At 37.8% G+C, this 17,350-nt stretch overlaps 1 protein-coding gene across 7 annotated transcripts in view; it reads left to right on the top strand.

Annotated features, from left to right (window-relative positions):
• The window catches only part of CDK14 (cyclin dependent kinase 14), a 511,224-nt gene that overhangs the window by 258,509 nt on the left and 235,365 nt on the right, over positions 1 to 17,350 (top strand). For all 7 annotated transcript variants that reach the window (XM_081800571.1, XM_081800565.1, XM_081800566.1 and 4 more), the window contains one exon: positions 5,087 to 5,210. In XM_081800571.1, coding sequence (XP_081656697.1) covers positions 5,087 to 5,210 — 124 coding nt within the window. The remainder of the gene's footprint in view (positions 1 to 5,086; positions 5,211 to 17,350) is intronic.

Below are 17,350 nucleotides of genomic sequence, written 5' to 3'. Positions count from 1 at the left end.
ATTAAATAATTCATGCATTTCAGACCATTCATAGAACCCAGTGACTCTGAACACTGATCACACATCTATAGACTTTGAAAGGGAGGGCAATATAAATCTTGTTGTTTACTGCAAGTACCAATAATTCTTCTGAGTAATAAAACATATTGAGTCCAACAATGTGTGCCTTTTACCCACTTAAAAAATTTTGATAAAAGGCCTTATCTTGATTTTTTTTTATCTACTTAAAACCTAAGAAGTTTCATAAGGGAATAGATAAAGTATTAAAGGCTATCCCCAAGAAGTATATAGCATGGCACTGAGAATACGAGCTGTTTCCTGCCAGGGATGACAAGACAACTGGGCTATAGATAGATCTGCTGCTGGCAAAAATGTTCTGTTCATCAGATTATTGCTATTTAAGGCATTTTCCCATTGGGATTTGTACTGCAGAAAGTGAACGTATTCAAACTAGAGTATAAATCCTCAGTGATTATACTGAAGAATTTGGAGGAATCTCCTTTTATAAAGTTGAAGAGAATATCCTGAGATGACAACGTATTTTTAGGAAGACCTTATGGCTACTATAGTAGAAAGATGGAAAGAGAGTTTCACATCTGTTGATAATATTTATCAACTTCAGTACCTAAAGCCATGTTATTAATTTCTGAGAGGATTTTAAATAGCAAAAACAAATTCAGGAATCATATACTCATTACATAATATACTAATTGAGACTTTTACAAACTTGGGTTCACTTAGTAAAAGCACTTTCATTATATTGGGTATATATCTGTGTTCATCCATGCATTTATCAAGCATCAGCTGCATTTAAGATGATGAGATATAATGGGAAGTTCACAAGCGCTGTGTAATGGATGAATGACTTTGAGTAAGTTTCTTGTGCATTTAGAGCTTAGTTCTCTTATTTAAAAGAAAAGAAAAAGTACAGGATGATTGATGGAAAGGATTAAATGATACATGTAAGAGTACTCAGAACAGCTTTTAAATTAGAGTAAACCTTCAGTTGGTATCAGTCCCCCCTCTTTTCAGTTGCTGAGATTCCATCAATATGTACCAAATTTTATTAGCAAATACCAAAGATGATTTGTACTTCTTTTCTGTGCATGTGGCCCCTCTTTGGTGGTCCTTCTTGTCTTCACACTGTCCCTCTGGTTTTCAAAAAGATCAAGTGTAGGCTATTGTGTGGTGATTTATACAACCAAGTGGAGTGCCTTTCTCAAAATTTATATGGGAAAGTTAGGTATTTGCCTGCTTATCTAACAGAAGAGATTCCCAAGACGTGAGTTCTCAAGACATTTCCAAAGACTGTTCCATTCTATTTAACTTAGCATGTCCACTGCTTCCTTACAGCCTCCCCCAGCTAGCAGTGCATATTCTGTTAAGCACATTAAAATATTATTGCTAAAACACCAGCTTTTCTAATGTGTTTAGTGAAGTGTACTGTTGTCCCCCTGCCACCATTACGGTTATGATGATGAGTTGGTAGGTTTCTAGTTTTATACATTGTCTTTTCATTTATTTGGGTTTTTCTTCTTAATTTATCTCGTGACCTGCTTGCTTGGTCCTTTCAGTATTTTCCCTCAGGGTAGCAAGAGGTCTGGCATACAACACATCATTTCACCTTGTGCATCTAGTGACTGTTCAATTTGATTTCCTATTAAAATTTTACATGTGATGACTGACCAGATTGCTATGATTTATCCCTTCCGCGGGCTGCTCTTCATCTTATGGCAGGATCCGTTCTTTTTTTTTTTCTTTTAGTTGGAGCCTCCTCCTCTGTGCATCCAGTACACTCAGTTTGTGTTGCTGTTACAGTGCAGACTTCTCGAAGTGGTAGCCATCTGCTTGTGTGTCTCTCATACCCAGTGAGCTGTGAGCTTCTGGAGTCCAGGGACTCCATCTAATACCTTATTTATCTTTGCATCCCTCGTGCAGACGGCACCTAGCATGGTACACGGCTGGCACTTAATAAATCCCGAGCGAATTTATTCGATGGAGATTCGTTCTGACTTATCTTTGTGCATTGCTCAAAGAGCTAAAAGTTGTTTGGGGCTGTATTTGTCATGGCTGGGCCTCGTTTGGCATGTACACAATTGTAATTGGAGTGTGTAGTTGCCTCCTTCCCTGACACCAATTTTCTTAATCTCCTTTAATATGATACCCTCTTTGAATAGCTTCTGCATTAGCATGAGGATTATATATTTTCACTCAATAGTAAAGGTATTAAAAGAAGAGCCTTTTGGGACTGCCTGATTTACCCACTTCTATCCTTAGTGTTTGGAAAATCCCATGGCATTGTTTCCTCTCTGTTATTTTTGTATCTGCTTCATCCAGATGCTTCTAAATTCAGCTCAGTAATCACAGTACTGGTATAGGAGTGTCAACTGTGTGTCCGGGTTAGGAAGATGGCCAGGGCACGCCGCCTGTGAGAGGCAGGATGATACATACGTGGTAGACATATGCAGAGGCTGCCCCTGGAGCACCGCGGGGAGCACCTCATGCACACCTGTGGAGGGAGTGAAGGCCTGGGGAGGTGGTCACGGTGGGCTCCAGAGAAGAGTGGTTCTTGAGGTGAGACCTAAGAAATAACCTGAAGAATCACAGGTAACGGGGGGAGGAGGCTTTTTTATCAGAAAAGAGGCAAGAATAAAGGTAAAGGCTTGAAGAGCACTGTGCTCGGAGCGTGGGGGTGGGTGAGATTGTGTGAAGTCAGGGAGCGGAGGGCGATGAAGCCTGAGCCCGGAAGACTGTGGTATTATATGCCCAGACTTGATCCTGTCAGTTGGAGGAAGCAGCTTCTATGTCAACATTTGGTCCACTTGTGTTGATTTCTGGCCAAGATTCCTATAGTGAGGTAGGTGGTCAAGACCATGGACTTTGGAATCGAACTGCCTGGGGTTCGAGTCCGGGCTCTGCCACTTAATTGCTGTACAACGTGGAGAAATTTTGTGCTTTGTTTCCTCATCGTGAATACAGAGATTATAGTAGTACCTCCTTCATTAAAATCGTTACAGAGATTAAGTGGGGCTGCATTCGCGATGCATCCACAGAATGGCAGTTGGCACTTGCTGTCCCTGAAACTAAAACTCGTAAGTCTCTGGTAGGCCCAAAAGGTCAGTTAGCTCCTTGCAGAAGGCTAGACTTTCTTTTTAAAGTCAGTTTATTTTTTGAAATCGAGTTTGTTATGTGGTCTGCTTTTGCCTTTTGTTCTTAAGCTTTTGAAAACACAAAGTAGCTTTATTGGCTCACTTTCTCCCTTCTAAACTGGAGGAATATGGATTTTCTTAGAAACTGTAAGCTTTAGGCTTCAGTATGGAGGGTGTATTAGGAGTAAAGAATGAAGCTGGATGGTGGCGATGGTGTTGTCTTTCCATCTGCCACACAGGAAGGATTGAGAGGAGGAGTCTAGAGAGATGTTTGCTTCCTGAGGTTCTTGAGCCACTAATTTAATCTAGGCTAACATAGAACAGACTTTTCCTTTCTGATGCTTAGATTCTGGAAATAATGACCCCAGGCTTTTACTGCTCCGTAGCATAGCATCACATACAAAGATTTTGAAATGAATTTATCTTACTGTGATTTTAAGGTATCCACCCTGTAAAAAGTTTACCTGGCTTGTATAGCCCCCCGTTCGTCGGAAGATATTCCAGAAATGCTAGCTTCAGTGCCCTCAAGGAGTTGCCAATCTCTTCCATTTAAATATTCTGGAATCCTTATATCATCAATCTTTGACAACTGACTCATTTCAAATTTCCCTGAAACTGCTTTTTGTCACTAGCTAATTATATAGACTAGAATACCGATGGCAGTTAAAACATTTGTTTTTATTTTTGTTTTAAAAGATTGATTTCTAGGAGTGCCTGGGTGGCTCAATCCATTAAATGTCTCTCTTCAGCTCAGGTCATGATCTCAGGGTCCTGGGATCAAGACCCACATCAGCTCCCTGCTCAGGGGCGAGTCTGCTTCTCCTTCTTCCTCTCCCTCTGTGGTATCTCTCACTCTCATTCTCTTGCAAACAAATAAATAAAATCTTTAAAAAAAACCTAAAAGATTAATTTCTAAAAACTAGACATTATTAGGATTATTTTGCGAAGTAAATTGTTTTAAAAAAGTTCCTTTTTCGGGACACCTGGGTGGCTCAGTCAGTTGTGTCCGACTCTTGATTTCAGCTCAGGTCTCCATCTCAGGGTCGTGAGTTCAAGCCCCACATTGGGATCTGCACTGGGCATGGGCCTACTCTAAAATAAAATAAAATAAAATGTTTCCTTTTTCATAAACAGAATATTGGAAACCCTTGCAAATCACATTGTTATGATCAAAATAGAAATATTTGATATGATCCAATATGAAAATAAACACATAAGGCCATCAGTCACTTCCTAAAATTATTTCTTATGGAAGTATTGCTCTTAAATTCTTGGTTTCTCTATTTTCTGTTTCCTTTCGGGTGGGTCTGCTTTGTAATCAGTGAAGGTGCGTGTCTGTCTTTAGGCAATAGCTAATCTCTTTGGCCATATGTGCAAAAGCAGTATAATTACAATGTAGTATTAATTGGGCCATGGGACTGTTTTGTTTTAATTATTGAAATCATCTTATCTTTCCATTCCTTAAAGCATGTTAATGGGTGAATCACTGGATAACATGTTTATGTCATTTCTATGGAATTAAATATGTGCACATTTACATAAACTTGGTAAAAAAAATTCTGCTTCCTTTGATAATGTTACAGATAGATTTTTTTTCTGCGTCTCAAGCATCACTAGAAGCGTGAGGAAATCAGATATTATAAAGAATTGATTCTTTACATTCTGCCTAATTTATAGAGTGCAGATTGGATTATAGATTTCTGGCTGAGGAGGGTATCATTCTGGGTTGACATAATAAGTTGGTAGAAAATTTTAGATTTACTTGTTAATGAACCAGGGATTTCCATACCCTTAATGCACATTCTCTTTAAATGATTTGGGTAGGAAATTTAGTGATGGGTACCCATTTTTACCAAATACAAGTGCTTGGCGACTGTATGTAGAAACTGGCATTTATCTGTGTTCAGATTTTAACTTTTGTCTCCCTATTTTTTCAGTTGTTTTTATTTCAGTTGCTGCGAGGGCTGTCTTACATCCACCAGCGTTATATTTTGCACAGAGACCTGAAACCACAGAACCTTCTGATCAGTGACACGGGGGAGTTAAAGCTGGCAGATTTCGGTAGGAAAGCAGTTAATTACCAGTCTATTTTGTCACACTGTGAGAATGCCAGGCAGATGGTGACACTGCATTTGTTTAGGTTTGCTTCTTCTATCATTGTCGATCATGGGTAACATTTTTTTGAGGCTTGAAGGAAATTTTTTTTTTTTTAATGATCAACATCATGCTTTGTGGATTTATTAAAAATTCACACTGCTTGTTAGAGTCTTGAATAATCATAAGCACAAATCAGATGTCATATATTTCTGAAGGAAAAGTCCAATTTTGAGCATGAAATATATTGAAAGAAATCTAAATTTTTTCACCTTTTACTAATAATGCAAAATGTCAAACCTATTCCAAAGTGGAAGGATAGGTGTAAGGAACCCTCATTACCCATCACCCAGCTTCCACAATTATCAATCTGTTGTCAGACTTGAAGAAACCTGAATTTAAGCCTCTGGACTTTTGGGGGGCATCACAAAATATATTCAATAGTACATATTGCCCTGTGGTTTTAATAACTTAGAAATCTAGGGCCAGGGTTAAGTTTTCCAGAAATGACTGTTTCAAGACTTCTCAATAACTATACAAAAGTAGACACTGATTCCAATTTAAAAGTTGTGGTTTTCAGTCATTGTAAGTCATCCCTTCCTTAAAGTTTTGAGGTTGGCCTCTTCCAGCTTAGAAGCTTTCCTCCAGACTCTGTGTTGAGTCCACAAAGGGGAGCAGAATTGTATCTTCGCTGCTAGCTCTCCTCCCCTCATCAGCTGTGACATTCCTGCTTCACCCTGGCTCTGTCACAGCAGAGAGGGTGCTGAGTCGATTCCCAGCACCAGGGGATGCTGATGGCAGCATGATATGTTGACATTGCATTGCCTCAATTATTTTTGAATACATATTCTGATTAGAAATTTGTTCCATTAAGAGTGGAATAGAAATATTACCCTTGGGACATAAACATGCCTGAGGTTGAGATACAGGCTTTTGATGAAATATGATTATCTTTTCCCTCCCCACCTTCCGATAAATAAAAGAGCAAGAAATGTCTGTTTCCTATTCCAAGGTTAGGAGACTGTTCAGTACCTTTGGAATGAATCTACTCTGTTGGGTTTTAAATATTCTTTCCTTCTAAAATTGAAATAGAACAAAAGTTAGCATAACGAGTGATATATTGTGAAAGTGTCATTTGTTCTCATCTTGTTGGTAGAAATGATGAAACTCTGTGTGTGTGTGGTTTATTGCCAGATTTTAGCATCAAAATAATACAAGGTCGCCAGACATAAAGTCTTTCTATTACAGAGTAGAAAATAATGGGAGAGTAGGTGGGTGGAGGAGAGATTTGTGATTCCTCAAATATAGGGTTATTGGATTTGCTGTGAACATTATTTTGTGGTTTGTCAGTATCAGTAAATTAATAAGGCTTCATAGTGATTTTCTTCTGGTGTTTTAATATACTGTGAGGTATACGTTGGAGTAAGTAATTGCATTGAACATTTAATTCTATTGAACGTGGTTTTCTTGTGTATTTGTAAAATAACATTTGTAAAAAAAACATTTTACAAAGTTGATTTTGTTTATATGATCAAGGGTATAATGGGATTATATGTAAGTGCTTACTGGGGATTATTTGTTAATTTTATGGCAATGTTTTTATTATAATTGTCAGGTAAGTTCATCTTAAAAGATTCTTTTGAATCTTTAAAACTGACATTTTATAATATCAGATTCAGAAATAAATTGAAATGCAGTTTTAAACAACTTAGGAAGTGTTTTAGAAAATTAGAAAATTGAGAGATACTCAGAGCCAACATTCACATTTTCCTTGTTTCTTTTCCTAGTACCTTTCCTCTCCTCCTCCAGGCTCTTCTTTTTCAAAACATTTTCTTTTGTAAAGTTTTCACCCACGAATATGCCATGCACATTTTCTCATGTTGTTAAATGTGAAAAAAATCATTTCTAACAGCTTAGATTTTTCCTTTCATAGCCCAAACCTCGTCTCTTTATTCAGTTCCTTACCAATGACCATTTAAGTGCTTGCTGCATTTCCCTCTCGGGGGCAGTCCTGCGCTGAAAGGCCTTGTCGGGGAGGCTGTGTGTGCACTTGCAGTGTCCGTATTCTAAAGCCTCTGATTCCTTGCACCAGCCCGTTCTGCAGAAAGGTTGTGCCACGCACCTCCCCCCTCAGCATCACGGATTGAGTCTCCTTGCCCGGAACACACCCTTGGCATGCGTCCTGTGCACAAAGTATAATAAGCGAGACTCATCTACCAACTGACAATTTCCCCTCAATTAATTGTGCATTATTTTTGTCTTTTAATTTAAGACATGCAATTAACTGTGATTTACTGCACTTGGGCACGTGTTTATGTCTGAGCTGAAGGAAGCACAGTAAAAGCTGTGGAGAAGCTAGACAGTCAAAATGGGATGGTTCCAGGCAGCAGAACAATTAGAAACACCAGGTCTTAATTCAGACTTTGATGTATAAAGAGCTTTAGAAGCAGTTCTTTTGTCCTTTTTTTTTTTCTTGTGTGAAAATTGATTAAAAGAGACAAATGAAATCTGTCTGAGTACAGGTCCCATGTTGTAAGTGTTACTATTTTTATTAGAAAAACTACTTGGGGAGTGAGGGGGAAACACTGAAATTTATTGAATTTATTCTGAGTGCCAGACACTTAGAAACTCTTGTTTCACTGTGTCTTCAATCTAGTAAGGTATATTAACCCATGTATTTGAAAGAGACCTGAGTTCAGAGAGGCTTGACCACACAGGTAACTGGTTGCAAAGCTGGAATTCTTCAGTAGCTCTTGCAGTGCACTGAAATGATTGTGTTCATTGGTTTATCTGTTACTTTTTTATTCCAGTACTTGATTGTAAGTTCTGTGAGGGCAGGGACTCGGCTTGTCTTTCTTACTCTTGTCTGTGCTATGTCTAGAACCATGCTTAGCACATAGTAGGCATTCAGGAGATATTGGTTGAATGAATTAAAAATATGTATGACTAAATTGAGTGTTATTTAAAGACTAAGACCCACTGAGGCTCTTGGATGGCTCACTGGGTTAAGTGTCTGCCATCGGCTCAGGTTATGATCCCAGGGTCCTGGGATCTAGCCTTGCATTAGGCTCCCTGCTCAGTGGGGAGTCTGCTTCTCCCTCTCCCTCTGCTGCTCTCCCTGCTCATGCTCATGCTCTCTCTCTCTCTCTCACATAAATAAATAAAATCTTTAAAAAAAAAAAAAGACTAAGACCCACCTAAATTTACTAATTTCTGCTTCTTTGCTTTGGTAAACCAGCAGTTAACAAACTAATTTTCTCTTCATCAGTGCTATCTTGGCTGGGTACAGTCAAAAGTTAAAAACTTGTTAGTGTTGGAGCCTCAGGATTGCTTTGAAGCTTAGGCCCTACATACCTGTTTGGTATTTACTATGTATATAACCTTGGACTGCAGAAATACAGGTCATTGAGTGAATGTAAACGTGCACAGAAGGTGTCTATGATTTGCAGTTCCTACTGTGCCGGCCTTAAATGATCATCTCATTATATTGTTGTTTTGGGCAAAATGTGTTGAACATTGAATTAGGAGAGCTGGCTCTGTCTATAACTAGCCTGTGACTTTCACGAAGTCATTTATCGTTTCTGATCCTTAGGCCCCTCCACTGAAAAATAGGAGCATTGGACTGGTACTTTCCAAGATCCTTTTAAGTGCTGTTTTGTTTTGTTTTTATGTTGTACATTTCTGAAATTATTAATTTATTTTCTAATAACCAGATATTTGCTGGTGATTAAAAATCGGTCCATTGAATCTGGAATCAGTACTATACCATCCCTCCCTTGAATCTAATTTTTTTATTCTATCTTCTGGAAATTCAAACAGATGAGAGCCACAGTTTTATAATATGCACTGAGATCACATTAAAAGAAAATTATTGAAGTATGACAAGTAAATGCATAAATAAATTCACCAAAAATTAATGTTCATTTGCAGTATAGTAGTATGAAACTTAAGGATATATTTCCATGTAAATGAGATTAAAACAAAATAGATGAGTCTATAGACTTTCCTGCAATCCCCGTAAGACAAGGATGGTGTCATCCACATTTCCCTGCTATTCTCCCACTGTTTTAAAGGGTCATGCCTAAGTCTTTGGAAAGACAGCTGAGCTGAATTTGGCCCTGAAGAAGTGAGACAGTGAGAACTCCGTAATGTAAGCACTAAGCTTTTGGCTTATGTGTATTTTATATATTATTATTATTATTATTATTTTTTACTGACTTTCCTAATGCAGGAACCTTGTTAAACATCTCTGTGGTTTTAATCAAGGAAAATTGGGTGGGTCTCTTTCCCACCAGAGGTCTAAAATATTACCTTCCTAATGTTGGCAGTTTCCTCCTCCAGGCTGTTCCCTGTTCCTCATCTTGATTTAAGAAAGGAAATTATTGTAAATCACATTTTAGATTAATTTGCGGAACACACCAGAGAAGGAACTCTACCGAGGCCATGGCGAGCCCGGGGTTTGTTGGTAATGTGCCTCTCCGAATTCACGTGGGGAATAGTGGAAAACAGAAGGAAATCAGCTGCTTTCAGATGCAGAGTAGAGTCTGTCAGTTTGATAAATAGAAAGTGTCTGAATAAATGCCTGTTAGTCCCCAAAGTATAGACCTTTAACTATTTTTTTATCATTAGCATATAGAATTCACCATGGAAGCCATAGTTACAAATTCAAGGTTAGATATAACTTAGTCCATTTGTTTGGTCTGTAGGATTCATTTTAACTCTATCTTTGTTCCGGAATATATTTTCTATTAACAGAATTAACTATATTTTCCAGTGAGGTGTCACTCTGCTTTTATAAGGTTTTCTTTCTCAGCAGTTTAACGCATGAGCAGTTCTAATGCAAAGTTCAGACAATTGTTTTCATATACACCTGAAAACTGAAGAATATTTTTAGAGCAATTGATGCTGCAATTTGAACCAAAGAAAGATCTATTTTCTCCCTAATTTTTCTAGACTTCATTAAAACTCCAAATTAAAATGTACATATCTGAAAATTTATCAAAGAGATTATTAAGATTACATGTTAGAAATAATTTTGATCAACATGTGAACTAGACAGTTATTTTAAAGATGTGGTAACCCTTTTGAAAAGGAATGTTGATACTTAAAATCATCTTCTCTCTGATCACAGCTCATCACTTAGCTTCATTATTTAAATCTTGCTTAATATCCCATTCATGCCTTCAAAAGTTTTCCCACATTCAAGGGGGATGGATGATGATGCCAATGATGATAACATTATATTTTTTTCTGTTTTGTCTTATCACCACGTAACTTCTCCCAGGTATGCGAAGATGCTACATATATGAGAGATTTTGTTCTCCTTTTAAATAGACTTTATGCCTAGAGTGGCTTTAGATGCATAGTAAAATTGAGCAGAAAGTATACAGAATTCGCATGTACTCCCTGCCCCCACACTGCATTTAATTACCAACATCCCCCACCAGAATGGTACATCTGTGACCATAGGTGAACGTATACTACATGTCAGCATCACCCACAGTCTGTGGTTTACATTAGGTTCACTCTTGGTGTTGTACATTCTATGGGTTTTGACAAATTATAATGATGTATCTGCCATTATAGTATCATACAGAAGAGTTTCACTGCCCTAAAAATCCTCTCGTCTATATGGGTTTTTTTAAAAGCTGTAAATGGAAACAAGAAGAAAATGTATGAATTGCAACTCATATGCATATTCTACTCTGTCTATGAGAAACCTCTGTGTTCAGTCACCATAAAGCAGATTGAAGCAATGTGGATGGGGGTTGATTGCTAAGAATGGCAGCTTCCAACTCCATGGAAATGAGGAAATTCAAAAGAGTGTTAGTTCGGTTTTAGCCATATCATGCATGTGAGGTAATGAGACATTTTAAAATGCAGAACAGACTGCTACAAATAGGACTGATCATCTCATTCTCCACTATGGATGGGAACCTTCTGGGCAAAGGGATTTCAGTATGCAAAATTATTGTTTGTTTGTTTGTTTGTGTTTTTTTACTATACAATATGAGGGCAGAATTGTTGGCAGTAAATCAGATAAGTGATGCAGGATCTGAGTTGAAATACACTGATGTGTTTTTAGAAAAAAGTCTGCCTGTGGGTTGACTGCAGCGCTGACTGTTGGCGGTAATGACCAGAGTGGGGGAATTGTAGATGATGTTAGCAAGAGCAACAGTGAAACAAAAGAAGACAGTGTGAAACAAACCTCAGAATCATGAACACTCACAGGCTACTCAGGACAACAGTGCTTACACTTGAACATGAGTTTTGTTAACATATGGGTCGTGTAAAAGGTTGCTTAGATTTTAACAATTCACTGATGTCCCTTAATTCACAGATCTTCCTCTGTCTCCTGCTCTTTCCCTTCCAAGAAGCCACGTTTTTAAAATGCAGCCCAAGCCAGACTCCACTGAAACATACGTCAACAGGCCTGATTTATACTAGAATCTTGGTCATAGTGAGTCATGTAGTCTGAGGCACATGTTTTCTAACATTTTTACTGGGAGCTAGAGAAACTGGCTACTGTGGAAAATCTAAGATATATTATAAATTCTGAAAGCTAGACATACTTAAAAAATTTGTGATTTTGATGTTTTTTTTTTCCCTCACTTTAGTACTATCAGTTCAATATTAGTTTGCTTTTCCTCTTTTGTTTCCTAAGGTTTTTAAAATGCCATATGGGTTGGTTTATTTACTTTTGGAGTAGTGCATATTTATATTAAAAATTTTCTTCTCACCTTGAATAATTTCTTCTGTTACAGTAGATCAACATAGGAAGCTAGGACTTTTCTCTTGTTAATAAAAGAAAGTACTGGAGGAATGCCTCGGGGGCTCAGTGGGTTAAGCGTCTGCCTTCGGATCAGTTCATGATTTCAGGGTCCTGGGATCAAGTCCCGCAATAGGGTCCCTGCTCAGCGGGGGAGTTTGCTTCTCCCTCTGCCTGCCGTCCCCCTTGCTTATGCTCTCTCTCGCTCTCTCTCCCTCTCTCAAATAAATAAATAAATAAAATCCTTAAAAAAAAAGTATTGGAAAATTAAAAAGTACAAAAAAAATTGAGAACTAATGATCTGTGTTGCTTAGAAATTTTAGATACATGTCTGAAAAACAGTCTATTTTATCACATACTATAAAAATAAACTTGATGTATATAATCAAGCTTACAGATCTAAAATAATATAACTTCTTGCAAAAATTCAAAACTTAAAAATGGAACGTCTCTCAGTTAAATATCTGTCAAGTTATTTGACATTCTAATTTTTAACCTGGAAGGATATTGATATAAAATGCGGATTGAAGTGTTTGGTTTTTCTTTCCAGTTTTGGAGTTAGAGTTGACAGCTAAGGAATCTATTGTGTGAATGTTATATGTGGAAACTGTGCTTAGAACCAGCCTGGAAGTCATAGAAGGGGGTCAGTGAGTTGGCTACATTGAGTGCCCCCCCCCCCCATGAGAATGGGACAAGAAAAGTGTAAAGAGAGGCCTAAGAAAAGTCAGAGGTGGTTTCTGAAAAGATATCGGTAAGCTCTCGACCTACTTAAAATATGTTGGGAGCATCTAATCAGAATCACTACTATTAATGTTAAAAGAACAATATAAAAGAAGTATGATGTGGCAGCCTTGCGCTCCAAGAGTTGGAAGCAGAATGTGATGTTATTTTCGAAGCCCTCATCCAGTTGTCGATAGAGTCTTAGCATTGGGAAGGTTTTGTTATTTTTGTTTTTCAGATAAAGGCAGCAAGTCTATGATGGGAAAGTTAACATGAATCTGTTATAATTGTATAAGAAAACCCACTACATTCACATTTCCAGAATTTTTCATTTTAGATTTTCTCTGGATTTTGAAGGAAATTCAGAGATTGTCTTGTCCAAATCCCTTATCTTAAACATGTATACACTTTGGCCCAGCGATGGAAAATAAGTTAACATTGAGCCTGTTACTTAGTAAGTGATATGTTAAGTTATTAATGTTACTGTGGCCAGTGTCTCTAGAGTCCTAATGTAGTACCCAATAAACTGTGGATAATTTATTTAGCACGTGCGCAGGCTTATTCCCCAGACATATGAGAAGGTAGAAGTGCTGACCAGATGTCTAGGTCAAAATAATCTCTCTGGGTCTGGGTACCTGTGTCAGCTGTAGTGAGATCCTTGTGGGGAAGGGGGCGATCCCTCAGTCCTCACGTTAGAACAAACGTGTGCATCTTGGGGAAATGAAAAACAAAAACAAAAACCCCACCAGTATGAAGAACGTTTCTCACAGTAGACCTGCAGGAAACCTCGTTGAAATATAAGTTGGAATGGAGCCTTGGTAATTTATGAATTAGAAGGAACCACCCTCTTTCATTATGTGCCTGGGAGAAATTAAAGCATTGAGCAGCCCTGTGGGCAGAAGAAGGCTGAATTGGCTTTAACAGTGTTCTGCTATGACTCAGCCGTCCTGGGCAGTAGCTGGGAAATGCCCTTGTTGCCTCCCAGTGGGAGAAATCTGTTCAGATCTTGCCTTTTCCACAGGGTGGGAATAAATAGTACACAATTCCAGGGCAGGGGAGATGTAACAGACGTACTACTTAAAAACATTTTGATCTGAAATAGAAAACTTTTTACATGGGAGCACATATACCCAAGTGAAAAGAGAAGATCAAATAAAATGTCCCAGAATGGTTAGGGTGCAGATTCTGGAGCCACATGCCAGAGTTTGAATCCAGACTCTCCAGTTTACAAATCATGTGTCCTTGGGTGAATTACCGAAATTCTCGGTGCCTTAATTTACCTGTTTAAAAATAAGGATGCTGACAGTAATATGGGGTACCTCATAAAATTGTTAGAAGACAAATGAACACTTAGAAATCATGTAAGGACAGTGCCTGGCTTATAGACAGTCCATATAAATGTCATGTTTATCATTATCCCTTTAGGGTTTAGGTTTGACGTGTTCAGAATGTTACTTTTTTTTTAATTAGTTTTTGATGTAGTGTTCCATGATTCATTGTTATTTGTTTTTAACGCGATTTTTCCCCCTAAAGTGTATAACGTAGTTTCTTGCCTTTTTGAACAAGGATGTAATAAGGAATATCATTCAACAGTTCGTTCAACAGATTTTTCCTGAGTGCCTCCCATGGACCCAGCACTGTGCTCGTGGCTGAGTGTACAGTGGTAAATCACAGCAACTTGGTTCCTGCAACTTTCCTCGCAGGAAAGTCGTACAGACGCTATTTTGAATATCAGTTACTTTTTCTGTGGAGATGCACCAAGGGCTAATGAACTTTTTTAAACGATCTGATTTTTAAATCATTGTCTTGTATATTTTATGGAATTGTCACTTGTCTGTTTTAAAGTATAATTACTGGCCCAGGTGGAATGTTCAAAGTAATAATTCTCTACACATCAATGTTAAAAACTTTTTGTTGTTTGTAGTTCAGATTTTAAAATATATCTATCACAGTGCCATTCAGTTTACCTTGCCCGGTAAAGGGACTAGAATAATTTAATAAGAGGGACTAATTCTTGTGACAGAAGTTTTCACGATACGTTTGTCCCATTCGTGTCATTCTTTGAGAGTAAAATTACACTTCATGTTAGTTCTTTTATGAGGCAGACACTTGGTTAATTAACCAAGAAATCTGCTGGTATTATACATATTCTCCTCATAAACATCTGAGTGCTTCTGCCAAATGTTTCAGTAGGAGAGACCTGTGAGATAAGAAAATTTTGTGAACCGCGAGAAGAATCATCCCTAATGAAAAATATAATTATACCTTAGTGCACACTGTAATAAAGAACTGAGTAAATCCTTGAACACTACGAGAATGAACGCTCCTTATGTGCAGTGTCCATGTTTGTAGTCTCTTAGGAGTCACTGTTGCTGCAGGAATTATTTTTACATTGTCAGGTAATGCCGAAATCTAAATGAAAAATGGCATATTGATTTTTAAGGGTCTTCAGAGATTTGATGCTTTGTAAAACAGAGTCTATAAGAAAACAGTGTAGGTCCATTATAACTTGTTTTCTAAGACTTGTGGCCGTTTTTTTGAAATGAGATTTGATGTCAAAGTTCATTTGACCAGTCTGTAATGTCTCAAGAGGAAAAGTACACAGCTAGAAATATGCATAAATTAAGGGACACACTTGTAGTCTTCAAGAAAGGTATGCATAGATTGTCAAAACAAATGATTTAAGATTGTGGGCGATTCCTTAGCAAAGTCATATGTCGAGCAGTTTGTAGCATGGATCCTTCAGTCCAGAAAAAATATCAGTACCCTACATTTTGTCAGCATGGGCTATGACAGCAAACTTAGTCACTTTTTAAATTTTAAGAATTGCTTATTTTACCATCTTTGTGAGTGACATGTCTGTGATCTTTGGAAATGGGCATCTATGCTGTACAATGTGGAAGCAAAAGATGAGGATTTTGCCTAGTACAAGATGTAGAAGATCCAGTGGATCTTCTAGATCTAGTGGAATCTAGATTCCAGTAGATCTAGTGGAACTAGATTCCAGTGGCTGGAAGCATTTTCATTTTTGAATATTGAATTCAACCTTGGAAAAATTGTAGTAGTTGAATCATCAAAACATTTTATCAGAAGCACTTGACAGGATTGCTTTTAGGAAATGAAATTGATTCAAACCTCTGTCATTTCTAAGAATAATAATAGCAGCCCTTTATAGTTCATGAAGTGATTTCATAGCTCTTATTTTGTGTTACCCTCATCATCCTGTGAAGTAGACACTACAGGTCTCATTACCCCCTTTTTAATATGAGAACATTGATTTGTGCTTATAGTATTAGCTCAGCATGGGCATCAGATTGATATTTTTTTTAATTTTTAAATTCCATATGCATATATTTATGTAACACATGATTTACAAGAATTAATTAGTATCTAATGGCTCACTGTAAAGTTCATTATTAAAAACAGTAAGAGGGGCGCCTGGGTGGCTCAGATGGTTAAGCGTCTGCCTTCGGCTCAGGTCATGATCCCAGGGTTCTGGGATCGAGCCCCACGTCGGGCTCCTGGCTCAGCAGGGAGCCTGCTTCTCCCTCTCCCTCTGTCTCCCCCCCTGCTCATGCTCTCTCTCTCTCCGTATCTTTGTGTCTCAAATGAATAAATAAAATCTTTAAAAATAAATAAATAAAATAAATAAAAACAGTAAGAGTAAATCAACATTTTAAGTAGTCTCCTTGATGATTTGATTGTTTTTGCTAACTTCTTTCAGATATGAAATTACCTTTGTTTCTCCTTTGACTGATAAAGAGCTTGTATATTTCTTTGTCCTCTTAGTTTTCTGTGATGCTTTGTGAATATTATTTTCAGTCTTTGGTTCATTTGCATGAACTACTTTTTATAAGATTTAGTTTATTTTTTAATTTTTTTAATATATGATGTATTATTAGTTTCAGAGGTAGAGGTCAGTGATTATCAGTCTTATATAATACCCAATGCTCATTATATCACGTGCGCTCCTTAATGTCCATCACCCAGTTACCCCATCCCTCCCCTCCCCCCAAGCAACCTTCAGTTTGTTTCCTATGATTAAGAGTCTCTTATGGTTTGTCTCCCTCTCTGGTTTCATCTTGTTTTATTTTTTCCTCTCTTCCCCTATGATCCTCTGTTTTGTTTCTTAAATGCCACATATGAGTGAGATCATATGATAATTGTCTTTCTCTGATTGATTTATTTTGCTTAGCATAATACCCCCTAGTTCCATCCACATCGTTGCAAATGTCAAGATATCATTTTTTTGATCGCTGAGTAGTATTCCATTGTATTCCACATCTTCTTTATCCATTCATCTGTCAATGGACACTGGGGCTCTTTCCATACTTTGGCTACTGTGGACATTGCTCCTATAAACATTGGGGTGCAGGTGCCCCTTCGGGTCACTACATTTGTATCTTTGGGGTAAATACCCAGTAATGTAATTTCTGGGTCGTAAGGTAGCTCTATTTTCAACTTTTTGAGGACCCTCCATACTGATTTCCAGAGTGGCTGCACCAGCTTGCATTCCCACCAACAGTGTAGGAGGGTTCCCCTTTCTTGGCATCCTCACCAACATCTGTCATTTCCTGACTTGTTCATTTTAGCCATTCTGGCCAGTGTGAGGTGGTAT

This window comes from Leptonychotes weddellii, chromosome 12 (assembly GCF_054177405.1).
Source record: "Leptonychotes weddellii isolate Sample4059 chromosome 12, ASM5417740v2, whole genome shotgun sequence".
In the NCBI taxonomy this organism is placed as follows: Eukaryota; Metazoa; Chordata; class Mammalia; order Carnivora; family Phocidae; genus Leptonychotes; species Leptonychotes weddellii.
Note: the sequence above shows the minus strand (reverse complement) of the source record. Positions and strands in the feature narration are given on the sequence as shown.